Genomic DNA, 22,892 nt, shown 5'->3' with positions numbered 1-22,892 from the left:
CTTTAATCCGTATGATAGTATCATTTGTATTAAATAATATTTTTGTCTTATATTATAAATCATTCTCCCTTTGGTTCCAGGGGTAGCAAATTCAGCTGTTTTTGATGTATACTTGTAACTCTCGACAATTATGTAAATATACCTTAATGTCTGTCGTATGAATCTAGCACGGACTTTTTAGCAGAATTTTATTTTGGCATGATTGTACATCGACTTGTGCGTGCAGGCAGGTCGATGAGTGTCATATACCCTGTACACCGGCTGACGTCGGTTTTGATTCACCGCAAAGTGCGATACATACTTAAACTTTCTGCAGTAAAATGAAACCTATACCGGGTTACACATGGAACAATAAGAAAATTCCATGCAGTTGAATATCCTAATGATTACACGTGATGTTAATAGCTTTATGAATCAGCTGAGACCACCTTAGCGTCATAAAACTGTAACACTGACACGGATTAATATCGTGAATCACGTACTTCATTTATTTATACTTACCATTCAAGCCATATTTCGGATCATGGAGATTGGTATTACCCATCATATAGGGAGCCTTTTCTCCTCTCCATGCATTTAGGTAGTTTTTCCTCCTGTTGTTATACCCACACAATCCGTCATCAAAATCACACGTAACATTTGACACTGCGAAAATCAAGATGATGTAGTTGAAGTCATAATTTTTGATTGAAAACAAAAATCTTGTTGGCGTATTTGTATCACAATTCAATATTATTTTTATATATGAAACAATCCTATGGACATTGAAAACATTCAACGTGTATAAATAAGGACAACAAGCTTCGTTATCAAAGCAATAGAGCATGAACTGAGTAAGCAGTCGATTTTAATGGATATGTTCACATAAATAATTAGACAACATTTGTCAAAAGATAAGAAATTAGTATTTCTGAATATGTAAGATATATGTTATTATCAGATGCTATTCTGTTCCCCATTAACTTTACAGTGTCCGAATTGTGCAGTAATGCTCCACAGTGAACTGTTTCATATTGCACAACACGTGTCCAGAAAAAGTATCCTGCATTAGGAACTATTTTGTTGTTGTTGTAGAGATTGAGCCATTTCTCAGCACCAGAAAATATATACATGGCGGCCAGTATAACTGGTGGAGGAATAAACCGGGAAAACCCACGAAAGTCCCAGCGGCCCACGAGAAGCTACTGACAAGCTTTCTCATATACCCATATTGGCCGAATCCGAGACTCGAACCGACGCAGGCAGAGGTGAGATGGCAGCGATCCGTAACGGTGAGCTCTTTAGACAACTCGGCCATCGGGGCCCCCAGGAACTACTTTAGTTGTAAACAATGTACGCTAATGTATCAATCTTATTAGCGTTTATTTTGTTAGATTTGTTTGCTGAATGAACAGAGATTTTTCGCCTATTTGAATGTTCAGATGATTGAGTGAATGATGTGGACGAGATTGCCGAGTTACATATTAACTTTCAAACCAGCAAACATATGAATGTGATATTCGCAATGTCAACAACAAATGTGAAAGCAACATTCTATTCATTTATACATGTATTTAGGAGAAATGTACGTAACTTTTCGTAAAAATGACTAATGTCAGTGCTCTCTGTGATCTGACAAATAGGATAGATAAGGATATTGAGGTTATGGGCTCCCACATAACTATCCTAGACGTAGACCTTTATGAATCGGAGTACTATATTCGAGGAAACTGAACGTGTTTATGAAATAATAAGGGCATAAAAGCCAATAAGCCAGGACGATGAATACTTATTTCCATCGGCTGAATGAACTGTTAACACGCAAGCTGCTTTGCAATTTTCCTAGTTAACTCTTTTGTTACAATGTTCAGACTCAAGGTAGAAGCCATACATGTTATTACATAGCTGAAGTACATACAACATTCATGCAAGTGACAAGGCATAAACACTTCTGCTTTAGCTGCTAATACGAAAGGCAAAAAGTGTTACAATTTTGCATCTTGTTTACCACCAAATGTACTTTCTTAATTAAGCAAATCCATGTTATGGGTTCTAAAACTTGGTTACACGCCGATAAATAGTACTGCAATTTCAGCTACACTGTCAACTGCAATCACAAACTAATTGCATCACTCAAAATGAAATGAACGTGATATTACCTATTGCCTTTTGAGAGTGTCAATTAAATAATTCACATGTATCCCACACTATGGTCACGAACAATCAAAGGCAGAACAGAAACACACATTCAATGTGGTTCAGTCGATAATGTGTGCTTAGTCGTGAGGGAATATCGTCTCGTGTGTGCAAACAAAACGTTGGGTGCCGTTTACTAGCGGACCTAGTTTCGAATCTCCGTAGTGTACGAATTAAAAATTCTCTAACCCGTAAGATAGTATTATCTATATATATGAAATTAATTGGCCACATATTTGAAACTGAACGCTAGATCTGAATGAAATATTGGAAAACACTTTCATTCAGTTTTAATATTAATTGATGGTACAAAAGAAAATTAGAGTTCATAAATTCCAAACGAAGTTACTTTTACAGAACAATATGCCAAAGATACAGGTACACTTACCTTCAAATTTCAAAGGAGTCGAACTTATAAACACAGGTTTATTTTTGACAGTATTTATAACTATATGTATCATGAGAAACCGAGTACCAAATGTAATGAAGTCAGTGTAGAGTAGCGTCAACAAATGGTCAGCATACAAACATTATAATATACTCTACCTACCGTTAAATATATACATACAGCTCAATGGATAATAATTCCTGCATAGGCAGAACTTAAAATCATTCATTTAATGAAACCAACTTACAGCAATTATCTTCGTCTACTCCATCCAAACAATCATTGTATAGGTCACATTTGGCGCTTATGTGCAGGCAAACATTCATAACTCCATTGTCAGTCGAGATTTGACACTGAAATTCTGTATCTACGTCGCAAGAGGCTGTCGAAAAGGTTTAACATCAATATGCACTTTATATATCAGTTTTAATTGCTAAAACAACAATCTCATTGTAATAGGAATTAAACTGATCATATTTTAACACATCCGCAACCAATTATATCAAGTATTAATTAAATTAGTTTTGCACACGCAGGTTGCAGATTAATGGTAAACAAAAACATGGCGATATATATATATATATATATATATATATATATATATATATATATATATATATATATAATGCACAGTTCTCAAATTAACTTTACATGTAAGAAAGCAACGTATCTTTATAGAACTACATTTTGCTATATAGTTAATCTACGACATATGTGTGATAAAATTGTTCTGACAGAACCAATTGTGAACATTGATATTGGAGAATATTTGATTATAAATGTACGTGTGCTACAATTGTACTTGTATATTCAGTTAACATCATTCTGAAATAATGGAACCTTCATTTATAATTTCGATATGGCAAAGCATTAGTCATTACTCTGTCGAACGTAATTTAATCTAAGGAAATGTGGAACATTTGTGAAAAAGTACTCTGGCTCAGCATATGATAAGTTCACGTGTGATGAATTGTCAAATAAAAAAAAAATCAACCCGACCGCAGACCCACCTTTTACACGACGCGCGGCAGCTAAGATGTACTCTCATATTTGTAATTTCTTTCTTCTCCTTTCTGGTCATCCATTTGCTCGAAAATCTGTCTTAAACTACATCAGTAGGGGAGATACGTTACTTACAGCCGTTCATGTATGTGAAACTATTAAGACTTTCTAAATTCGAAGGTGTTGCTGCTAGCATTTAAAAAAATAAACTATTACACGATGAAAGGCTTTCTCAAAAGTACGTTTACTTACACTTTGACGTACATTCAGAGATGTGCACATCATCAAGAGCAAGAACAAATCCCCAACCACTGGCGTGGAATCCAATATGATATTGACCCATGGGTATAATCAGTGACCTCTCTTGCCAGGTAACCGCTCTTTGTTGGCTACTGTATATATTAGCTTGCTGTTCTACATAGCCATCTTTATTGTATAGGTTTATGTACATGTTCATATAATAGTCAACGTAGTAGGCAATGGAAAAATTCAATCTGCAAACATAGCTGTAGCTAGTAAAATTTGGCGTTAGTAGTTCATCAGTATTGCTTGAGAATGAATCGATCGACCCAACCACCATGAATGAGCCTGCAAAGTGAACAACATATTTTGCTTTAACTAATTGCTTTGAAAACATTCAACAGTGAAAGTAGCTGCGTGGTTCTCTCTCTCTCTCTCTCTCTCTCTCTCTCTCTCTCTCTATATATATATATATATATATATATATATATATATATATATATATATATATATATATATCGTATAGTCAATACAAGTCCTATCAAGTGCAATCACCGTATATGTCGCATATTGTCTAAGATAATTTTAAAACTGTCACAAAACAATGTCCACGTGAGGTTGAAAAACCAAAAGCAAAGACATTATGAACTACACAGAAGTAAAAACGGCGAAAATGGCAAAGTATTCATATGTATCCACGTCTTCCACAATAGGGAATAAAAACCCTTGAAGGAAAGGCTTGCCTACACGAAGGGAGATAACCGTATTACAATTTATATTCAAATTTTGGCAAAGGTATCAGGAATATTTAAAACCTTGTACGAAATTATTCATATATGAATTAAAGGAATATATATGAACTGTGTCACTTATGCGATATCAGTGCTGTCTTAAATAGTTTTAATATTTCAATAACTGCTATCTTTTACCAGATAGCTGCATTATATTTTCTAGGACTGACAAATAGTTCAGATGATCTACTAAGTGTGTCATTTGTCTCGAATCTTAGTTATTTTAGAGCATTTTGGCAGTTCATTTACAATATATCTTTCTTTTCAAATATGTCATATATATAAATTTATACACTGAATTGATCGTGCAATTTTGCATAGTACAAATAAGTATTTATGGCCAATAAGTCTTTTTCACTTTCTTCGTGGTCTTATTGCCCCTCTTGTTTTCGTTGCTCACACAAATGCTTAGCACAAAACAAATTTAGTTTATCGTTTGAATTAAAGTTTATTTTTAGAAGTCATTTGTAATTACAGTAGAATAAAATGACAAAATAACCACGAGGAATCTTACATTTATCTATTGAATATTGATGTAGTTTACAGTATTAACCTTTTGTTACCTCAGAACATCATTTATCATAAACCACTTTTTACAGGACACATTAGTATCTTCGTAGATATAAAGACATAAGAGCAAACACAGGCCTGTTAATTAGGTTGGACTGCTATATATGCAATTCATCATTCCATATGAGAAAGAGCCTATTTGGGAGTTCTCTCATTAACATAATAAAGGCCTCAGTGCATATCTCTTTGCCGGGACAGAATTAGTATTGTGCATATTACCGACCTCTGCGTGTTGTCTGTCTTTGATTCAGAAGGTTATATCTATATTAAATGTCGAGTAGTTCTGAAGACATTTACTTTAAGAACTCCATTCTCAATGAAGAGATATGATTCATGAGTCCGCTATGATGGCTACAGTAACTTAGCAAATCGTATGCAATATCTTGTCCTAATAAATATAAGGAACGTGCGATCTGATACATATCAAACAAGTAATTAAGAAAGTACATAAATAAGAAATACATGAGCTATAGGAACAAATGAGAAGGCAAAATACATATAAACTCCTGCAATGGCGTTAACATGTATACATACTATAATTGACCACTTATACCCTTCTATGACTGGTGTATTGAACTGACCAGTTTGAGAACATTTTTTAGATAGCAAAATGTAATAGTGTAACTAAAATTCGAAAATAGTTATATTAATTACAGTATACTCACCAGTCGAGTCGAACATTTGGTCATAAAGACTAGTAGTACCCATCACATAGGGTGCTTTCTCTCTTCTCCATCCATAGTTGTAGTTTTCACTTTTGTCGTAGTATCCACAAAGACCGTCCTCAAAATTACAAGTTACGTTTAAAGCTGCAACGTACAAAAAAAAGGTTAACGTCACTTTCTGATTTTATAAGGAATTTACTTGTATCGAGAGCTACCAGTGTAGGTGTGTGCTTCAAATAAGTATATGGATACATAAAGTTTATATCTTCAAAACGTCTTTTCAGCACGGCTTCAAGCAAACATTAATACACTAACTTACTTACGATACAAATTCTTTTATCACCCGTGTTTGATCTGTTGTATCTTTCTACACTGATACGCAATCCAAACATCAATTTGTCTGACAGCACCTGCTATATTTAATTTTGTTTGCAGTGACAAGATATTGTTGTGGACAACAAACAAAATAAGACAATAACATGTTTATGATTTGGACGACTTCAACTGTATTTGATGTTACATAAGAGTGCTACGATGAGTCACTTTTTAACTTCTACATGACAAAAAGTTCTTAAATGGCACTTCACTAAGACAATTAAGCTCAAATGACTAAACGCTTTATATTCAGGACATTAATCTTACGACATTCTAGTTCATCAGTTCCTCCACGACAGTCAATTTTACTATCGCATCTCAGATCACGTGACAAACATATGACAATTATATCCTCATTCCAAAGCGATATACTGCATTCAAACTCTGTTTCATTGTTGCACGAGATTGAGTCTGAAAATTATAGAGAAGAAAGAAAAGGCATTATATGTATGAAGATATTCGCATACTTGAACCATCATAGCATATATGGATTTTATTACTTATCTGAAATTATGATGTTGCACAATACAGTTTAACATATGTATCCATTTAATCAAGAATTTGTTATACATTTATTAGTTTCTAAACTCAGGCATGCATCTGATGTAGTTTTAATATATAGAAAAGTATAAGAACAAAATAATTTTTAAAATTTTCCTTAAATGATATATAATATAGGCCTACATAACTCAAAGAATTGTGAGTTATATTTCTTTCTTTGAGAAACAAATTTTATATTGCATGGCAGCACACAATTTAAAACAAAATTGTGTTATCTGTTATCATCATTAATTACAAAGGAATCTTAAAATAGCAATAGCACTAGCTTCTCTGTTATCTGTAGAGAAGATAGATATTAGTTTTGATATATTGTGGTTCTTTATGTTTCTGCTGTTGTAGCTTTGATGTTGATTTAATTTGAACATTGCACTGTTACTTCATTAGTAAACAGATGTCCTTAAGTGTTACGAAAAGCATTAGCAATAACGATAACAATTCCAAGGATTTCTTTGTCTTGTATGCGGAGGTTTACATGACTGCGTATCATGCTGCTTTAACTGACGTGAGAGCTGCACATTGTGTCAGCATATATATTTTAATGTTCACATCCATGTCGTAAATTGCTGTAAATGTGATGCATATGTCTCGCCCTTCAACACGTTGCGGATGCTGGAAAATACTCTTATTAACCTAAAAATCGATGAGCTAGGTGTCGTCGATTTTCTAGGTCAATGAGAGTGTTTTCCAGCATCCGCAAAGGGTTGAAATAAGCTAGTTGAAACATGGAGGATTTAAGGTTTAGTTCCTGTAGAAACAGCCATGTAAAGTTTTGCAAACACAACGGTTTTTGTGTTTTATATGTTTGTCGTGTCTATGGTTTTTGCTTGACTTTGAAAAGACTCATTAAGAGTCGAAAGCGCTCAGGCTAGTTAGATTCTAAGATTGTACTGTTCGTTGTCAGTTTATTGCATTTATCTTAATCAGTCCCTGACACACGTGATCACTTGTTGGATCCATTGCACTTGAAAAGACTGTTATTAGCCATATGATTTGCATTATATATATCTATATCTATCTATCTATCTATCTATCTATATATATATATATATATATATATATATATATATATATATATATATATATATATATATATATATATATATATATATATATGCCAGCAGACATCAGTCCATAAACCATTACTTGCAAATAAGGCGATGATGCTGTTTCCTTGCGGACCTAGGTTCCAATCTCCGCAGAATAAGAAATAAAACTTTTCTATCCTGTCAGGTACTATTATTTGTATCAAATACTATTTCTGCCTAGTGTAATCAAGCGTGCATCTGCAGAATCAACGGATATCATCTCCCGTTATGTATATGTAATCTACTATTATTTTATTTTGTTTTCCAGTACACAAATAACACAGTTTAGAATTATCTTGGTAATACTATTTAATTCATAAAGTTTTCTTTATCTTGTTTTATTTATAACGCACTATTTTCGCATGGTCCATCCAGAATATTCACATCATCTATTCGTGCTTCAGAGGAAGAAGAATCCGTGTTGAATTCAAAGACAGTACTGTACTCTCCCGTAGGTAAATTAACTTGCACTTTTGTCCATTGTTTTGCCTTCAGATAATCACTGAACAGGACTATGTCTGATAAGAAACTGGAAAAGTTTGCTGCCACTCTGTGCCATCCTACACCCTCTTGGTAATATCTGTAGCGTATACAAGACTTTCCGCTGTAACGTCTGGCTGGACTTTCAGCGTAAGCAAGTTGATTTGTACTTCTAAATCTTATATAGGTGTTGGGTGTATCTGCAATCAAAGAGTGTTTTCATTAAGACATATTTATGATCCTTCTGATTCATGACGATAAGGATGGCTTGAATTAAGTCAGGACTGCAATATTCTACCAGAAGCGTCATATATGTTAGTCTCATTTGATTTACCAATATACAGATGTATTTCAAGCCACTTGTTATAATAAATGTGCGATAGGACATAAACAAGAAGTGTTATACATTGTAAACATTATTTCTTCGCACAATGGAACGACTACGTCTATAATTACCAAGTATACCTTTGTATAACAGCAAAATTTGTCGATTTAAACACAGATATGTCGTAATTTTATGGAGTAACATAGCGTCAACCTGTTGTGTTCTAATTTGGATTTGTCGGGTTGAACTTATTTACTGAACAAAGGTTGAAAACCGCATTAGTGGGCAAATGCTACTCCCCAACCGTATGACGTAAAACACTATCAGCTGTCATTTTGGCATTTGAAACTGGATGAACGAATGTGCAAAAGATTTAATGTGTACATATATAATAATGCATGTCGACTTTCTTGGAACATGCCTTATTTCGCAACATCCATATAGCATAAAATTTCCAATTTTCCTTAATTTTCAAAACCTCGCAACAATAAATCGGGCAGCACGTAGGTATCACATAGAGCGGCAACATGAGCTCCGTAGCAAAAGTGAAAAAAGCATGTACTTAGGATAGCAAATCAATATAATTCCTTACAGGGATTTGAAAAACTGAATGTAAATTAAAACCTTAAGTACTGCAATTCAGTTATAAGTAAAAATGTTATTCCAACAGAGGTTTCATGGTTGCGTGGTATGGTCAAAGATTGAATCGAAAGGTATTAAAATATTAGATGCATTTCTCATCAATATGTTAAGCACATTCAATAATTTTCTCGTAAGATCAGATCAGTAATAAGAGAAAGCATGCTTGGGCTGAACCGAATTGCGCCTGTAATTGATAAAGGAAAACTATTTTCCCTACGCAAACTATGTCATATACCTGAGATTACGTTGTCTTAAAGAATATTCTTAATGAGATTGTATAACTTTCTTTGCAGGAATGACTGTATGAAACACATAGGTCTTTTTCCGATATATATATATATATATATATATATATATATATATATATATATATATATATATATATATATATACATATATATATATATATATATATATATATATATATATATATATATATATATATATATATATATATATATATAATTCCACACGAATACGACTTGAAAGACTTTATCTATAGTTTTGTACAGACAAAAGACATTCCCGCTAAGGAGGAAAGGAAACACATTTTATGGAACATCATAATTTAATGAGGATAATCGCTTTAAGCATATATGCGTTAATGATCCATCTTTTCAAAGATTCCACAATACGTATCATTCCATTAATCCAGACAAAGAGCATAAAGTGGTCAAAGTTTACTGGTTACGCCATACAGTATGACACTTCGTAATTGCCAAGATTGAAATATAGCGTGTACTTATGTTATTGCTTATATTCTTATCTCGTGTTGAAAAACCCAAAGAATGAGGGATCCAGTTTGGTCGCAGATTATCACAGATTTTGATATTGTACTTGGTGAATATGTTCATAACATATTTGAAGGAGAATTTGTTCAGCACTGGTTAGGAAAGAAATTACCATACAGCTGTGGACCGAATAACCCAGAAGTTGACATAAATTATATGTTGTCAGCTGCTATATTTTCCACATGAAAGCTATAACTTATAAGAATGTGTGTTTGTGACGTTTAATGACTAACGGAACAACGACAAATAAATGAATGAACTCAAAAGTATCCCGCTAGGTCGCCTAACGGATAAATTGACTGCACAGCATTGATTACGTAGCTATATACTTGATCATAACTTTTGATTTCCTATCTAAGCTAGTTCTCGAATTTGATAATTGTATCGTGTACCTCATAATATACTGAGTCAGAGAATATAAAAATGATTCATTTTAATGGTAGAAAAACGCTATCAGAATTCCAAATGTAAAATATATTCATATTTATATATGTATCAATATGTAATGTATATATCTCATTTATGGTTATATGTACCAGTTTGTGATTGATATATGTAATTACTCGTCTTGTCCTTGTCATTCTAGTGTATATACCATTTATCTGTTATACATATCCATCAAGGAGGAAATAAAGATGGAATTCTGAATTTTGAATTCCTACCTGTGTCATTTTCTACAACGGGATACACCATGAAAAATGAATAGCCGCACATGTATCTTCGGTTAAAATCACAAGATACCTCGATAGCTGAAACGATTTGAATTTTTTTAGTTTCTTTAGAACTGTTAAGTAAAATAACGTATTAATAAGCATGTATGCGTATATAAATAAATATACATATCTATCTATCTATCTATCTATCTATCTATCATATCTATCTATCTGTCCTATCTATCTGTCTGTCCTATCTATCTATCTATCTATCTATCTATCTATCTATCTATCTATCTATCTATCTATCTATCATTAGTTCCAGGAATACATCGCATGTGTCATGGATAAGTTGTAGAACATGTAACCAATGTGTCAAATAAAGACATTCGAAACATACATTAAAAAGCCCTTAGTTAAGTGTTTAAACAGCTAGTGAGCGGAGGCAACATAGACGGTGAATCAAACAGTTCAAACAGAAAATGCACGTTATTGAGATAAAATGTACATAGGGGAAAATGAAAAGGTAATTGGAACCAGATATTTAACTTATCATGTACGCAACCCAAAAGTAGGTCAAATCATTCAAAAGTACTGGTCCCTTGTGGAATCTTGAGTGATATTGAAGTCAACCCCCAACCATTATTGTAGTAAATAACCAACAGCAGACCGAATAACTTTAGATGCATCCTAACCCATGCATAGTTAAGCCCAAACACAAGCAAATACCATACTTGCGCATTAGGCCCCCTTCGCTCTAACAGTTAGGAAACCTAGTCAACATATGATATAGGGCAACACATTATTTTGCTCAGTGACGAACGAGAAACTGAACATACATGTTCCAAATAGAACGTGCAAAACAGAGAATGTAAGTTTGTATTCGTATGTAAGAGTGTGGTCTTCAGTTGTCTGAGAAATCGAAAAATGCAATGGTAGAAACCTTCAAAGATATTATTGGGTGGTATAGTAGTTGTACATACGTTTAGTTGCAGAACACGTATTTTCCCACACATTGAGATCTACTAGTGTTGTCACGAAATTGTGTGAGTTATATCAATATGTATATATTGTCAAAAATGTACTCGGGTTTCGTTGCCGCGTACAGCGTCACCCGAGGGTGGTATGTTTTTTTTCGGCTCTAGTTATTTCGAAATCCTGAACGAAACTCAAACCTTGCTGCACGAGCAAATTGCCTGCAGCGTGAAACCTAAGTACCTAACTGCGCATATCTGTCACAGCTAGTGTACATATAGAGCAAATTCTCTATAACCAAATTACATTACGCCGAGTCTTGTCAGGTTTACTCCTTTACGGGAGCAAATCTCCAGCTGTAGAGGTAATGAAATTTAAGTATTCTTTATTACTATTCGTTTTATATGACAGAATTGTTTCATACTTTAGATGTTTTATAATTTATTCTAAATTCTACAGAGAGTCAATACCTAGGTTATACAACGCCATATTATAAATACTTTAGTCTGGTTCGAGTTAGCTATCTGTTGTTACTGAACAGACAAAGTGATATTTAATTATACGCTGCATGCATTGAACGATTAATGTAATGGGTAACGAATTCATGTGCGCGCATGCGCAACATATATCAATGAAGAAGTACTTATCCGTGTCATACGTACTACACAGTTTAGTTGTTATAAGTTTAGTTGCCTTATGAAATGCCTTGTATATCGTTTGATGTGGAGTCACCAGCTGTAGAGCTGCCTTATACATGCCTGCCATACCTTATACATCGTTTGATGTGGAGTCACATAACTCTGTGTGGTTTCGTGTGACGTATACGCTGTGTTATGGTGACGTTGGACCGTAAGAGTGTACTGGTTTTCTCGATGCGAGGGACCAGGGCTTCGCGACTATCGGGTCTGTGATTGATGTGAGGGCTCTCGAGGGATCCTTCAACAGACTGAGAGGAGCGGACAATGCGTGGGTGCTTCTCTGGCCGTTGACTAGAGCGAGTGGAACCGGAGTTTCATCTTGGACGTCAAATGGGCACCACGATAGTTACATATAGTGTTTCATGTTATTTCCACTATTGCTATCTCAGCAAATTTTCGTTCCTATTGCAATATCGTTATGTGAACGATCGATAGGTTCATAATTTCATTCATTCCTATCGTTATATGAACGATCGATAGGTTCATAATTTCATTCATTCCTATTTAAATATCGGTTTACGATCGATAGGCTCATAATTACATGCATTTCAAAATCGTTATTTGAACGACACATTCAAATTTACATGCAATTCAATATCGTCATATGATCGATACATTCAAATTTGCATACATTTCAATATCGTTGTATGAACGATACATTCAAGTTTGTTTATATTGGGGTGTAGATCAAATACTTTTATGCTGTTGATCGGTGATAGGACTTAATTCACGTTTGTTTGAAATTCCATTTGTTAAATTCATGTTATAGTTTTTTCTCGTTGAGTTAAGTGTTGTTAATAGTTCCATGTTAGGAACTTTATATTTTTCCTTTTGATTTATAATGGTGTCAGATTTGTTAATATTTAAATTGCGTTTATAAATAAACATCTTGTAAACGCAATTGCTTTTGGTGTCTTCCCTAATCCAGTCCAAACCCGGCCTCATCCTGTGACAAGTGTCTTTGTCGCACATGCTAGTATTACTAGTATTGTTACTGTTAGTATTCCTAATATACAAGCACGAATTATCTGGGATAAAATCTGCAGATACCTCCGCATTATATAAAGAAATTAGACCGCAATATTGCTCCTACTTTAATATGTAAATTGCAGCTAGGTTGCTGGTTTCTCAGACATTAAACCGACATGAAAATGCATAAACTGTAGGCCTACTAGATATAGTGCAAATGTTGCATTCCACATATCGTGACGAAGCTTTATTCATTCAGCGCGTTATTTTGTATTTATTGCTTATCTTATCAAGTCTGTTTTGTAATTGCATTCAGATTACTAGTTAGAGCTTAATTCGTCTTGGGTAGTTATGAAACCAGTTTTGTCCTGTTCATATCTATTATATCAGTTCTTGCTGGTATAGAATAATATGACCAAGAAAAGCGTTTTAAAAGAATGTAATTGCACAGCTGTTAAATTATCAGTGTCTTTCATAAATATATTATTTTTATATAATGCAGCCCATTTATAATATGAATAATGGAATGTGTATTAATTGCATTGATTAAAACCGAAACACAGCTAATAAAGGTCACTTATAGTCAGGCTGAATTAACCCAGAAACTATTAGGTTCTAATAATTATGAAAATACGTCATGTCTAAATATATTTTATGTAACTGCTAATAATAAGGTTACTTACGACACGTAATTTCATTCTCATCCTCTCCATTCTCGCAGTCATTTATCTGTCCATCACAAACCTGACTGTCGTATATGCAATAGTTTTGACAGCTAAAGTCTCCCGCCTGACATTCTGGAAGAAGGATTACATTTTGTGTTTGGTATACATATATATGCAAGCTGTACATGTTCCAAACAAAGAACCATTATGAAGTAAACATCGTACATAAAATAGTTTTATATCTAGAATGGGAGATCAGAACAAAAGCCAATTTCCGTTAAAGAGCGAGACACCTGTATAGTTTTGTACATCAAAAGTTTTCTTCAACAGTTATACTAATAGCTTTGATTAAAGGAATGTAGTGTCTTCTCAAAAAAGCTGGTATTGTGCATAATTTTAAGCATAACCAAATAGCAGCACTATTTATTACAGATTTGAATAAGGACTGATTATAACGTACACCTTGGTTACGACTTTACAGGTAAATGCTTACCAAGTGGCCGACAAGTGGAGCTGTAAGTTATGTTATGCAGCAAGAAGACGCTGCTGATGTACATTTCACTTGCAATGTACATTTCCAGGTATGACATCTCAGACGTGATAAGAACATTAATCATTCTGCGTATACCATCTACTTGAAGCGGATATTCATATCCGCCAATATGCAGACTTAAGTTCGTCGGATTCATGATTGAACGTAAATCAGTCGCTGAATAGAAGAGGGAAATGCAGGAGGGACCTCGAATAGGTGGAAATACAAGCTTCGATGACAACTCTTCCGTTCTCATATAACTGCCTGTAAAAATATATTTCCCTGGTTAACGCATTTTTGCACGAATGTTTTCCAGATGTAACGGTAACGGTTTCGTTGTGTTTAAACGAAAATCATGAGATAGTTTCCTAATTTTAGATGTTTAAGTTGGTTCTGACACAAACTGTTCCTTACTCGTGTACACACACACACACACACACACACACACATATATATAGTCATGACTCGATTTACCAGGCTTACATGCCTATAAAAATCGAAGGATTTGATTTAGATATAAAGACATTTGTTTATTCCTTGTTGACATATGTATTATTTAAAACATAGCGTCTGAAGTGCAATTAAATTTGATTCTAATCCTGTTTATACTGTATTTCTGAGTCATGCCAATGCCAAACATGTCTTTTGCATGCCTGAAGTAAACCAATGCTAACAATACTGAGTTCTGCACAAAGACTCTCAATTACCACATTGGCGTATATTTTTTTCTCGTTTAACGATGAACCACTTTTCTTTGGACATTGTGATATTTACCATTTGAAGACCTGATCCACACCCAGCCCGGTTCACCTACATAACCACACATGCTGTCTTCAAAATCACAGGCGATATTATGTTCTGCAAAATAAAACAAGTCAGATAAAAAAACGATCACCGTTGTGAATACCTCACAAAATTGTATGATTATCTATGATCATATTTCCAAAAGACAAAATAGAAAAAAGAAACAATCATATCTGAAAACTACCAACTCTTACGAAATTTACAAAACCACATGCAAGTATAAATGGATTGTCTAAATCGTTCAAATTAACACCAGTAAGTTTTCACGGTGCGAGTGTTTAAAGTTAAAGGTATTTCAATCTAATTGGTTACCAAGAAAACAAATTAGGTTCACGGAAATGAGCGTTTATCCCATTATACGATTGAAATAACTGATTTGTTTTTATTAGAATATAAGAATAGCACAGATTAATTACCAGGACACGGCTCATGGGACAAACTAATGTCATCAATAGCTATGTCACCATATGGTGTTGCACCCCTTTGAGCCTGGAACTGGATAATTCTTGTATAATTATTGTCCAGATTGCAATCATTCTTCAACATTATGCATCCTGGAATCCAGACGTCAACATTCCTGGATCTAAACAGGTTTGTCTGTCTCCGAATTGTCTCGATTACTATCAGATTGGAGTCTGAACTTCCTCTCGTGTGGTAGAAAAATTCCAGTGAGCAGAAATTACCAACAGTAAATTCTTTGAGCTGTAGAGTAGTTGCGTCACCCTGGTTTCCGAAAGACGCATCGGCATACATGTAATATCCAACAGCTTTTAGCCCACTATCAGCTAATAAAATAAATTATAAAAGAAGAAAGTGTTTGATAACTATGACAGGACAACCAACATTAATAATAATAGTAATAATTTCAATAATAATATCGAGTAATCATGAAAGTAGCAATAATGTCCCTAATAATATTTATTTGATAATATGTACTTTATCTGTTCATACAACTGCTATTTTCATGATCACTTATATACACTACGACAATACTAATAACAAATATCATAAAATAAATATCAGGAGTAGTCGTAGTAGTAGTCGAAGTAGTAGTAATAAGACTAAAACAGAACAAAATCGCATATAATACAGAACTAAGCGTTTAATAACATTATTTTTGTATGGTGTTCTGTTTCTTTACTCACTACGCCAAATGTTCTGGCTGATTTTGGTCCTTCTTCCGTCAAATGAAGCCTATTTAATAGATATCTGATCAACATTTTGAATATCTTTATCTGTAGATTCAGATCGTAGTTGTGTGCAATATTTATAACTTCGTGACAAAAATTGAGGATTAGTAACTGTGGAATAAGTACATGCTATATTCAGATATGTTGGTTCGAGATCTAAATACAGTGAAAGAGTAATAAATGTCTCTTGATCGCTATATGGACGAGAAATGATAACTTCGGCTGTTCAAGTGGATTCGTTCTTACTAAACAAAAAGAGAGTATGCTGGTCAAAGAATATAAACGTGTAAGATGAGAGATATTTTGTAAAAATACGGTCTTTGAATGCTTTACAACGTCAAAATTCCAATGTCTTTAACATACTAAAACTCTTTCCATATATTTCGGTTGTATGATCGGTACTAGGACCTGCGCCTTCGGTCAACGTTGGTCCAGAATGCCTCGTCCATCTATATGCTGCTGTATCACATATAGATGGTCCTGGAGTGGAAACTACTATTCCGCACAGAACATAATCAGCTTCGAAAGTACAGTTACGTAAATCAAGGGTATCTGTAAAAACAAAAATGATATTACTTTGAATAAGTGGTGTTAAAATTTCGTCAAGAAATTCAAAAATAATTCTTTGAAATTACACGTCAAAACCGGGACAGCATTTGTGATCAAGTACAGTGGTCGTCTGTACTGCACCCGAAAACATCCAATTTTAAAATTTTAACTTACCTAACTTGTTTTTCTATCACATTATCGGTTCGTCCCATCATTGAAAATTTGGAGTTACCATGTCAATCAAAATCTCTAAAAACCATGATGACATTTCGTTTCATTGTGGAAGCAACGCCTGCTTAAGCAACGCAAATCAGTCATTTCCTGAGACAAGATCGAATGAAAGGTGATATATTATTAGATAGGCATCAAATAAGTACAGCTTCAGGTTATTCTCTATATAGTTCTCCTTTCTTTTGTTTTGAATTTCTTTACTAGGAAGAAAACTCTTTATTGAAAATCTTACTGTATCTTGCAACGAAACCCCAAGTGTGATTCTTTGCTCATTAATGTCCATAATATGCTTCTAGTACGGTTCGCCCTGTTCCAAACGATGTATTTTTGTACAAAAATCATTACCTGGGCATTGTCCTTCTAGGAGATTTACATTGGTTATGGAAGCTGATGCCGTGGTTTGCTTTATTTCATTGTCACCTTTCTTTGCTTGAAATACAACGTTCATTGTGCCAACCACATCTGGGAGATTTATGCAAACAAGTTCATCCTCGTCTACGAAAGAATTTAAAGTGACCAGGTTTTCTTCTAATTTTGTGCTGTTCTCAACCTTTCCTCGTAGGAGAACCTGACATTGTAAACAAATGCTATGAATATTCTAAATTACAATTATTTGCATCCATTGTATTTTCTTGACGGATTTCAATATGCTCACTAGTTAGAAATATAGATGGCATGCTTATTAATATTACATTTCAAAACCAATGCTTTTGGAACTCGGACGTTAGTAATGCGAACATGGAATAAAGTAATTTAATTTCAAATATAATTTGTATTGATAATTTAAAATATACGTTCTGAGGTCAAATAACTTGCATACAAATTAATTTGCTGAGATTTATAGCGAATAAATATAACGACTTTCTACAACGTTTCAGTTTTCTCAGTATTTTCTGTCAAATATGATTGCAGCCGTTTAGGGATTTCTTAAAGTCTTATTAGAATACATCTATTTACTGAAAGTAAATCTAATCTAATTATCACAGGGTTGTTAATTGTAACCAGCTGAAACCATAGTAAGCAATACATTTCACGATAAAATTGATAGATTTCATCCCGTACTTAAGATGATCGTGGGTAAAATAATAATATAGTAGAATTGTGCGACACTTCGGCACTTTAACGGCTATATGGTACCAATCATAGCTAATGTTATGGAGGTGCAAAAACATATAACGCGAATATTTGGAAACCCATTCAAATAAAGGTAAACATAAAGTACAATAAAATACAATATAAAATGTAGTGATGTCTAAATCCTGTGGAATTTATACAAATTAGATCATGGAGTTTGCCATAGAAACATAGTGAACATTTATTGTATAATTCCATTAAAACGTCTGAGACATTCTCTGGCGGTACGTCTTCATCCAGCTTCATTGTGTAAGTACCGTTACAATTCATCTTTCTCACGTGGCTGAAATTGACACACTCGATAGGAGTGTGTTCAAGTGTCAGTTGAAACTAAGATGGTATGCATCAGTCAATTATGTGTATCCAATACGCGATCTACAAAATGCATCATCTGTCCGATTTTTTCTAAAGAAGAATGCCATTCTTCAATAGTGGGTGTGATGTTCTAAAGTTTGTCGAATTTTCAGTCCAGATAATTTACCAAAACTGTAACACATGACGATTGAAAAACTTGTGGAAGTCAGTATATGGAACTTTCAATAAAAATGGTACTGCAGCGCATATTTGTCTGCTTTATCTGCACTTGTATTACTCTTTATACAAATGCGATCAGGCAAGCAAAAATACTGAATACCCATCCCAAGATTGTACGAGGACATGATTTATCTTTAATATCTGGGAGTGTAACGGATTGGCAGATTAAAGATTAGTTAGGGTTTCAATGTTGAAAGGGAGTGCGAAAAAGTAAAGTTGATTTTGAGAGCTTTGATTTTGCATTTAATGTTTTAATATGTTATATGTTATATTATTTGCATTGAAATTGATAATTTAACCGGTAACAAGTTCAGGATAGTGATATGTGTTTTTTGGCAGCTCTGTGTTTGACTCCATCGTTCGAACCATTGGTATACACGTGGATGTAGCTATGATACAAACCTCTTATGTCATGGAATGTAATTTTTTTATAAAAAAAGACGAATTGCTAAATATATTTTGAAATGACAAAAGGCAAACACTATTTTGGGAGATTGTAGTAAACACCGTGGCGACTTTTAATCACATAATGGACTAATAATTTATACAAAGAGTTGTGCTGTTTTAAGGTGAGAACGAATTCGTTCTTTGGATGATGGAATGAAATTTGATTTCTTATAGTGGACGGTTTGGTATTTTGGCCTAAACAGGATATCACTTACGGAGCAAAATGGGTTAGAAGATTGCTTTTTAGTGTTCTAAAGAAGCAGTTTATTTCATCATAGATAAAGTGATGCTTCATTCATAGAGGATCATATCAAGAGAATATTCTAAATGCAATATAGCATACGTCCTTAACTCTGTATCGGATCAAACATCTATAGGTACGATTTAATATATACACAATTGAGCTATAGTCAATTTTCGAAATTGAGCGTCACTGTTTGTCATGGGTCTTATTTAATAAAAGTCGTTTTGCATATGTCTCTAACGTACTAAATATAGAGAAGAATGTTAATTTGCATTCAAAAATGCACCTTACAATTTACAGTTTCAAAATAGGAATAACACGACCATCAATATAAAACATTGGGACGTCATCAGTACGATGCAATAGGCAGAAGTTCATGCCAACAGGTTTATGTTTCTGTCCATTTCTAAATTCTGTTTCTTTGCGTATACGTTAGGTTAGTTCATTTACAAATCAACTGGTTTTGATGGTGCTCCATCAAGACAGTCTTGCAACTTGCTGAGAGCAAAAGGTTCTTTTAATAATATTGGAATTATGTGGACACTTTCATTTTATTTGTTTCTTTCTTTGTTTTTATTTTACACGGCAAAACTATTTGGAAACTTAATCAATCTGCACTGTTACTTTTGTATCTGTCATCAGTTCCTTGAGCATTGAAAATCGTTCCTTTTTCAATGTTATTGTTAAGGAGTAACTACCATATAGGTCGTTACCGACTTCACAGGTCACATCGAAAACAGATGGATTGTAGTTGTTGGGATCTACCAACGCGTACGACCCTGTGGCAGGATGGACGTTTGTATGAGACTTGTCATTAAAAAGACTAAAATTGTTAGGAAGAAAGCCCGTATATTTCTTTGCAGTACCAACATGTATCGTTCCGTCAAAATCGCAAAGTTAAAATGTGTTGGTTACTGTTCAAATAGAAGGTCATGTTCCTACTGATGGATTGGAGTAATTGGAGGGATATCGATTGGGAAAAATGATATCTAGTTTAGATATACATAAGCAGCTTTGGCCTGTAACGTAGTACTCAAATAATTATGGGACTGAGGTGTTGTGTTCTTTATGTAAATGAACACGCAGATAACAACTTGAACATCACTGATTCAAAAGCTGTTGTGAGGTTTGACGTTTTTCTAAGATAGCATCTATCCTTTCAGATCAGAAATGGGCAGAGCACACTTTCGTGCTCCCCGAGCCTACATTTGGAACACATTGCAGTCTACTTGCGCTATCGTTCTGGAGATCATAATAGTTGCAAGTTAAAACACATCATAGGATTAGGAATGAAAAGGTCGACAGGGGTGTACTCAAATTTTCAATAAAGGTAACGTGACCCAGGTCTGTGTCAACATGTGTTTGTTGAACTCAACCTGCCATTACGGCGAATGTTGATTCGCTTCACTTGTGAGACGTTTCGGGAATTGAGAGTTCAAGTATCGCAGACTCAATACGGCCATCTAAATATGCAGATCAAACAAACACTTTTGACGAACGGTGAAGATTAATGGTTACTACCACAAACGTCGTGAAGCGAAGCGGATTGTCAGTTTGAGTTTTGCAATTATGCTCTACAAGTAACATACACTTTTGAAATCTCCTTGTACACGTTTTGGCTGACTCCCCAAGCCCTGATGTTCTTTAGCAATTACTAAACATGATAGTTTTGTTTGGTTTCGGTTCTCATGACTTCGGTTCAAAGATAAGAATTCTAGGATAATTTATCAAACGAGGACGAATGTCTACATCCTAGTCACTGGTTGCTATTATTCCTGTTCCAATTAGTTGTGCGTTTGCTTGGTGTTTCCATTATATCAGATAATTTGTTAAACGGGCTCCCCATCCGCCTATGTTCCCAACAAGAACACCAAGTTATACGTTTCTTTATTGCGTTTCTAATGTTAGCGCTACATAGTTTGATACACTTACATATAGAATAAATTTTGTTGATTAATCACAAATGTGACTTGTTAACTGTATTCAAATCAGTTAAAAAATGGTTTTAGCATAGACCATACAGTTGATGTTAATAGCTTATGGAACATACACTACGACTTCTGACCACTCGTCTAACCGAGGTTGGGACAACGTAAGCGTATTACATTTGAGATGCTACTATCGGTCTCGCCTCGGCATACCCTTAAATGGTCCGTTGGTCAAACGATAATGTGATCAATCCACATAAAATAGTTGTCTCCACACAAAGTTCCTCTTCCGACATGCATAGATGACTCATCGAGCCTATTCTACAAACAAAAGCCTGCATTGGCTAGGGTAATGGTTAATTAAAAGATTGAATTAAAAGGCCATACAGGTATATATAAAAGAGATAGAGGGTCGGATGAATATATAGATCCGCTGACCTTTACAGCGATGGAAATATCAATGAACGAATAATGACAAAATTAAACGTATGGACATAAGAAGGAAGTTTTCAACACATCCATAGGGGTGATTATGAGGAATACCTTTCATGTGATTGTGATATAAAAAGCAAATGTAGAGGTCCAAAAGTTAACATGATTATTAAATTTACATCAAGTATGTTGAACATGTAATCCGTTATGCACAATTATAAATACAACAAGAACATTGAGAGTTATGTTTCTTAGTATCATACTATTTGTTAATATTTTTTTCAAATTTATGATCCGATAAAAACTGATTTTCTTCTTTATAGGAATACAAGTGAAAATATGTCTATTCACTGTCAGAATAATAAAGAACATTAGACGGTATTGCGAACATGGTTCTTCGCCCCTCTAATGAACGTACATACCTGAATAACGTCGTTGGATTTAATTGTGTGGTAAAATGTCAAGAAGTGTTTCCCTCCGAGATAAGAAAATACTGGAGACAACAGCTCTGCTATTTCGCCTTCTGCTGTCCCTGACGATGCATCTGTTGAATGTTCAATATAAAATAATGTTTCAATGATATAACACGAACACTTAGAATAATTTGACCAGTCAATACAATTAATAAGCTTGATTTAGGAAAGAAACATAAAGGTTTTTTGCACAGGTGCAGAGAACATGCAATATTTACAAAGTTTCTAAATAAATAAATACCAATAAATTTACACACTTTCGGTCTATCGTACACTACCAAATTCCTTCTGCACGTATAAGCGAGTGATCTTAACGGTTTAACTGTAGCACCAGTATGATCGAA

At 34.2% G+C, this 22,892-nt stretch overlaps 1 protein-coding gene across 1 annotated transcript in view; it reads right to left on the bottom strand.

The window, feature by feature from the left end:
* The window catches only part of LOC149783473 (MAM and LDL-receptor class A domain-containing protein 2-like), a 173,174-nt gene that overhangs the window by 129,590 nt on the left and 20,692 nt on the right, over positions 1-22,892 (bottom strand). The window contains exons 19-32 of the mRNA XM_089931714.1: positions 22,498-22,619; positions 17,702-17,924; positions 16,940-17,128; positions 15,803-16,171; positions 15,357-15,440; positions 14,544-14,846; positions 14,069-14,182; positions 10,753-10,839; positions 8,206-8,532; positions 6,474-6,617; positions 5,832-5,975; positions 3,818-4,153; positions 2,811-2,945; positions 502-645 (exon numbers count right to left, since the gene is read on the bottom strand). Coding sequence (XP_089787840.1) covers positions 502-645; positions 2,811-2,945; positions 3,818-4,153; positions 5,832-5,975; positions 6,474-6,617; positions 8,206-8,532; positions 10,753-10,839; positions 14,069-14,182; positions 14,544-14,846; positions 15,357-15,440; positions 15,803-16,171; positions 16,940-17,128; positions 17,702-17,924; positions 22,498-22,619 — 2,721 coding nt within the window. The remainder of the gene's footprint in view (positions 1-501; positions 646-2,810; positions 2,946-3,817; positions 4,154-5,831; positions 5,976-6,473; positions 6,618-8,205; positions 8,533-10,752; positions 10,840-14,068; positions 14,183-14,543; positions 14,847-15,356; positions 15,441-15,802; positions 16,172-16,939; positions 17,129-17,701; positions 17,925-22,497; positions 22,620-22,892) is intronic.

The sequence above is a fragment of the Sinohyriopsis cumingii genome, chromosome 14, assembly GCF_028554795.1.
Source record: "Sinohyriopsis cumingii isolate HCF-2022 chromosome 14, ASM2855479v2, whole genome shotgun sequence".
NCBI classification, from domain to species: domain Eukaryota; kingdom Metazoa; phylum Mollusca; class Bivalvia; order Unionida; family Unionidae; genus Sinohyriopsis; species Sinohyriopsis cumingii.
This window is presented reverse-complemented; position numbering and strand designations above follow the sequence as displayed.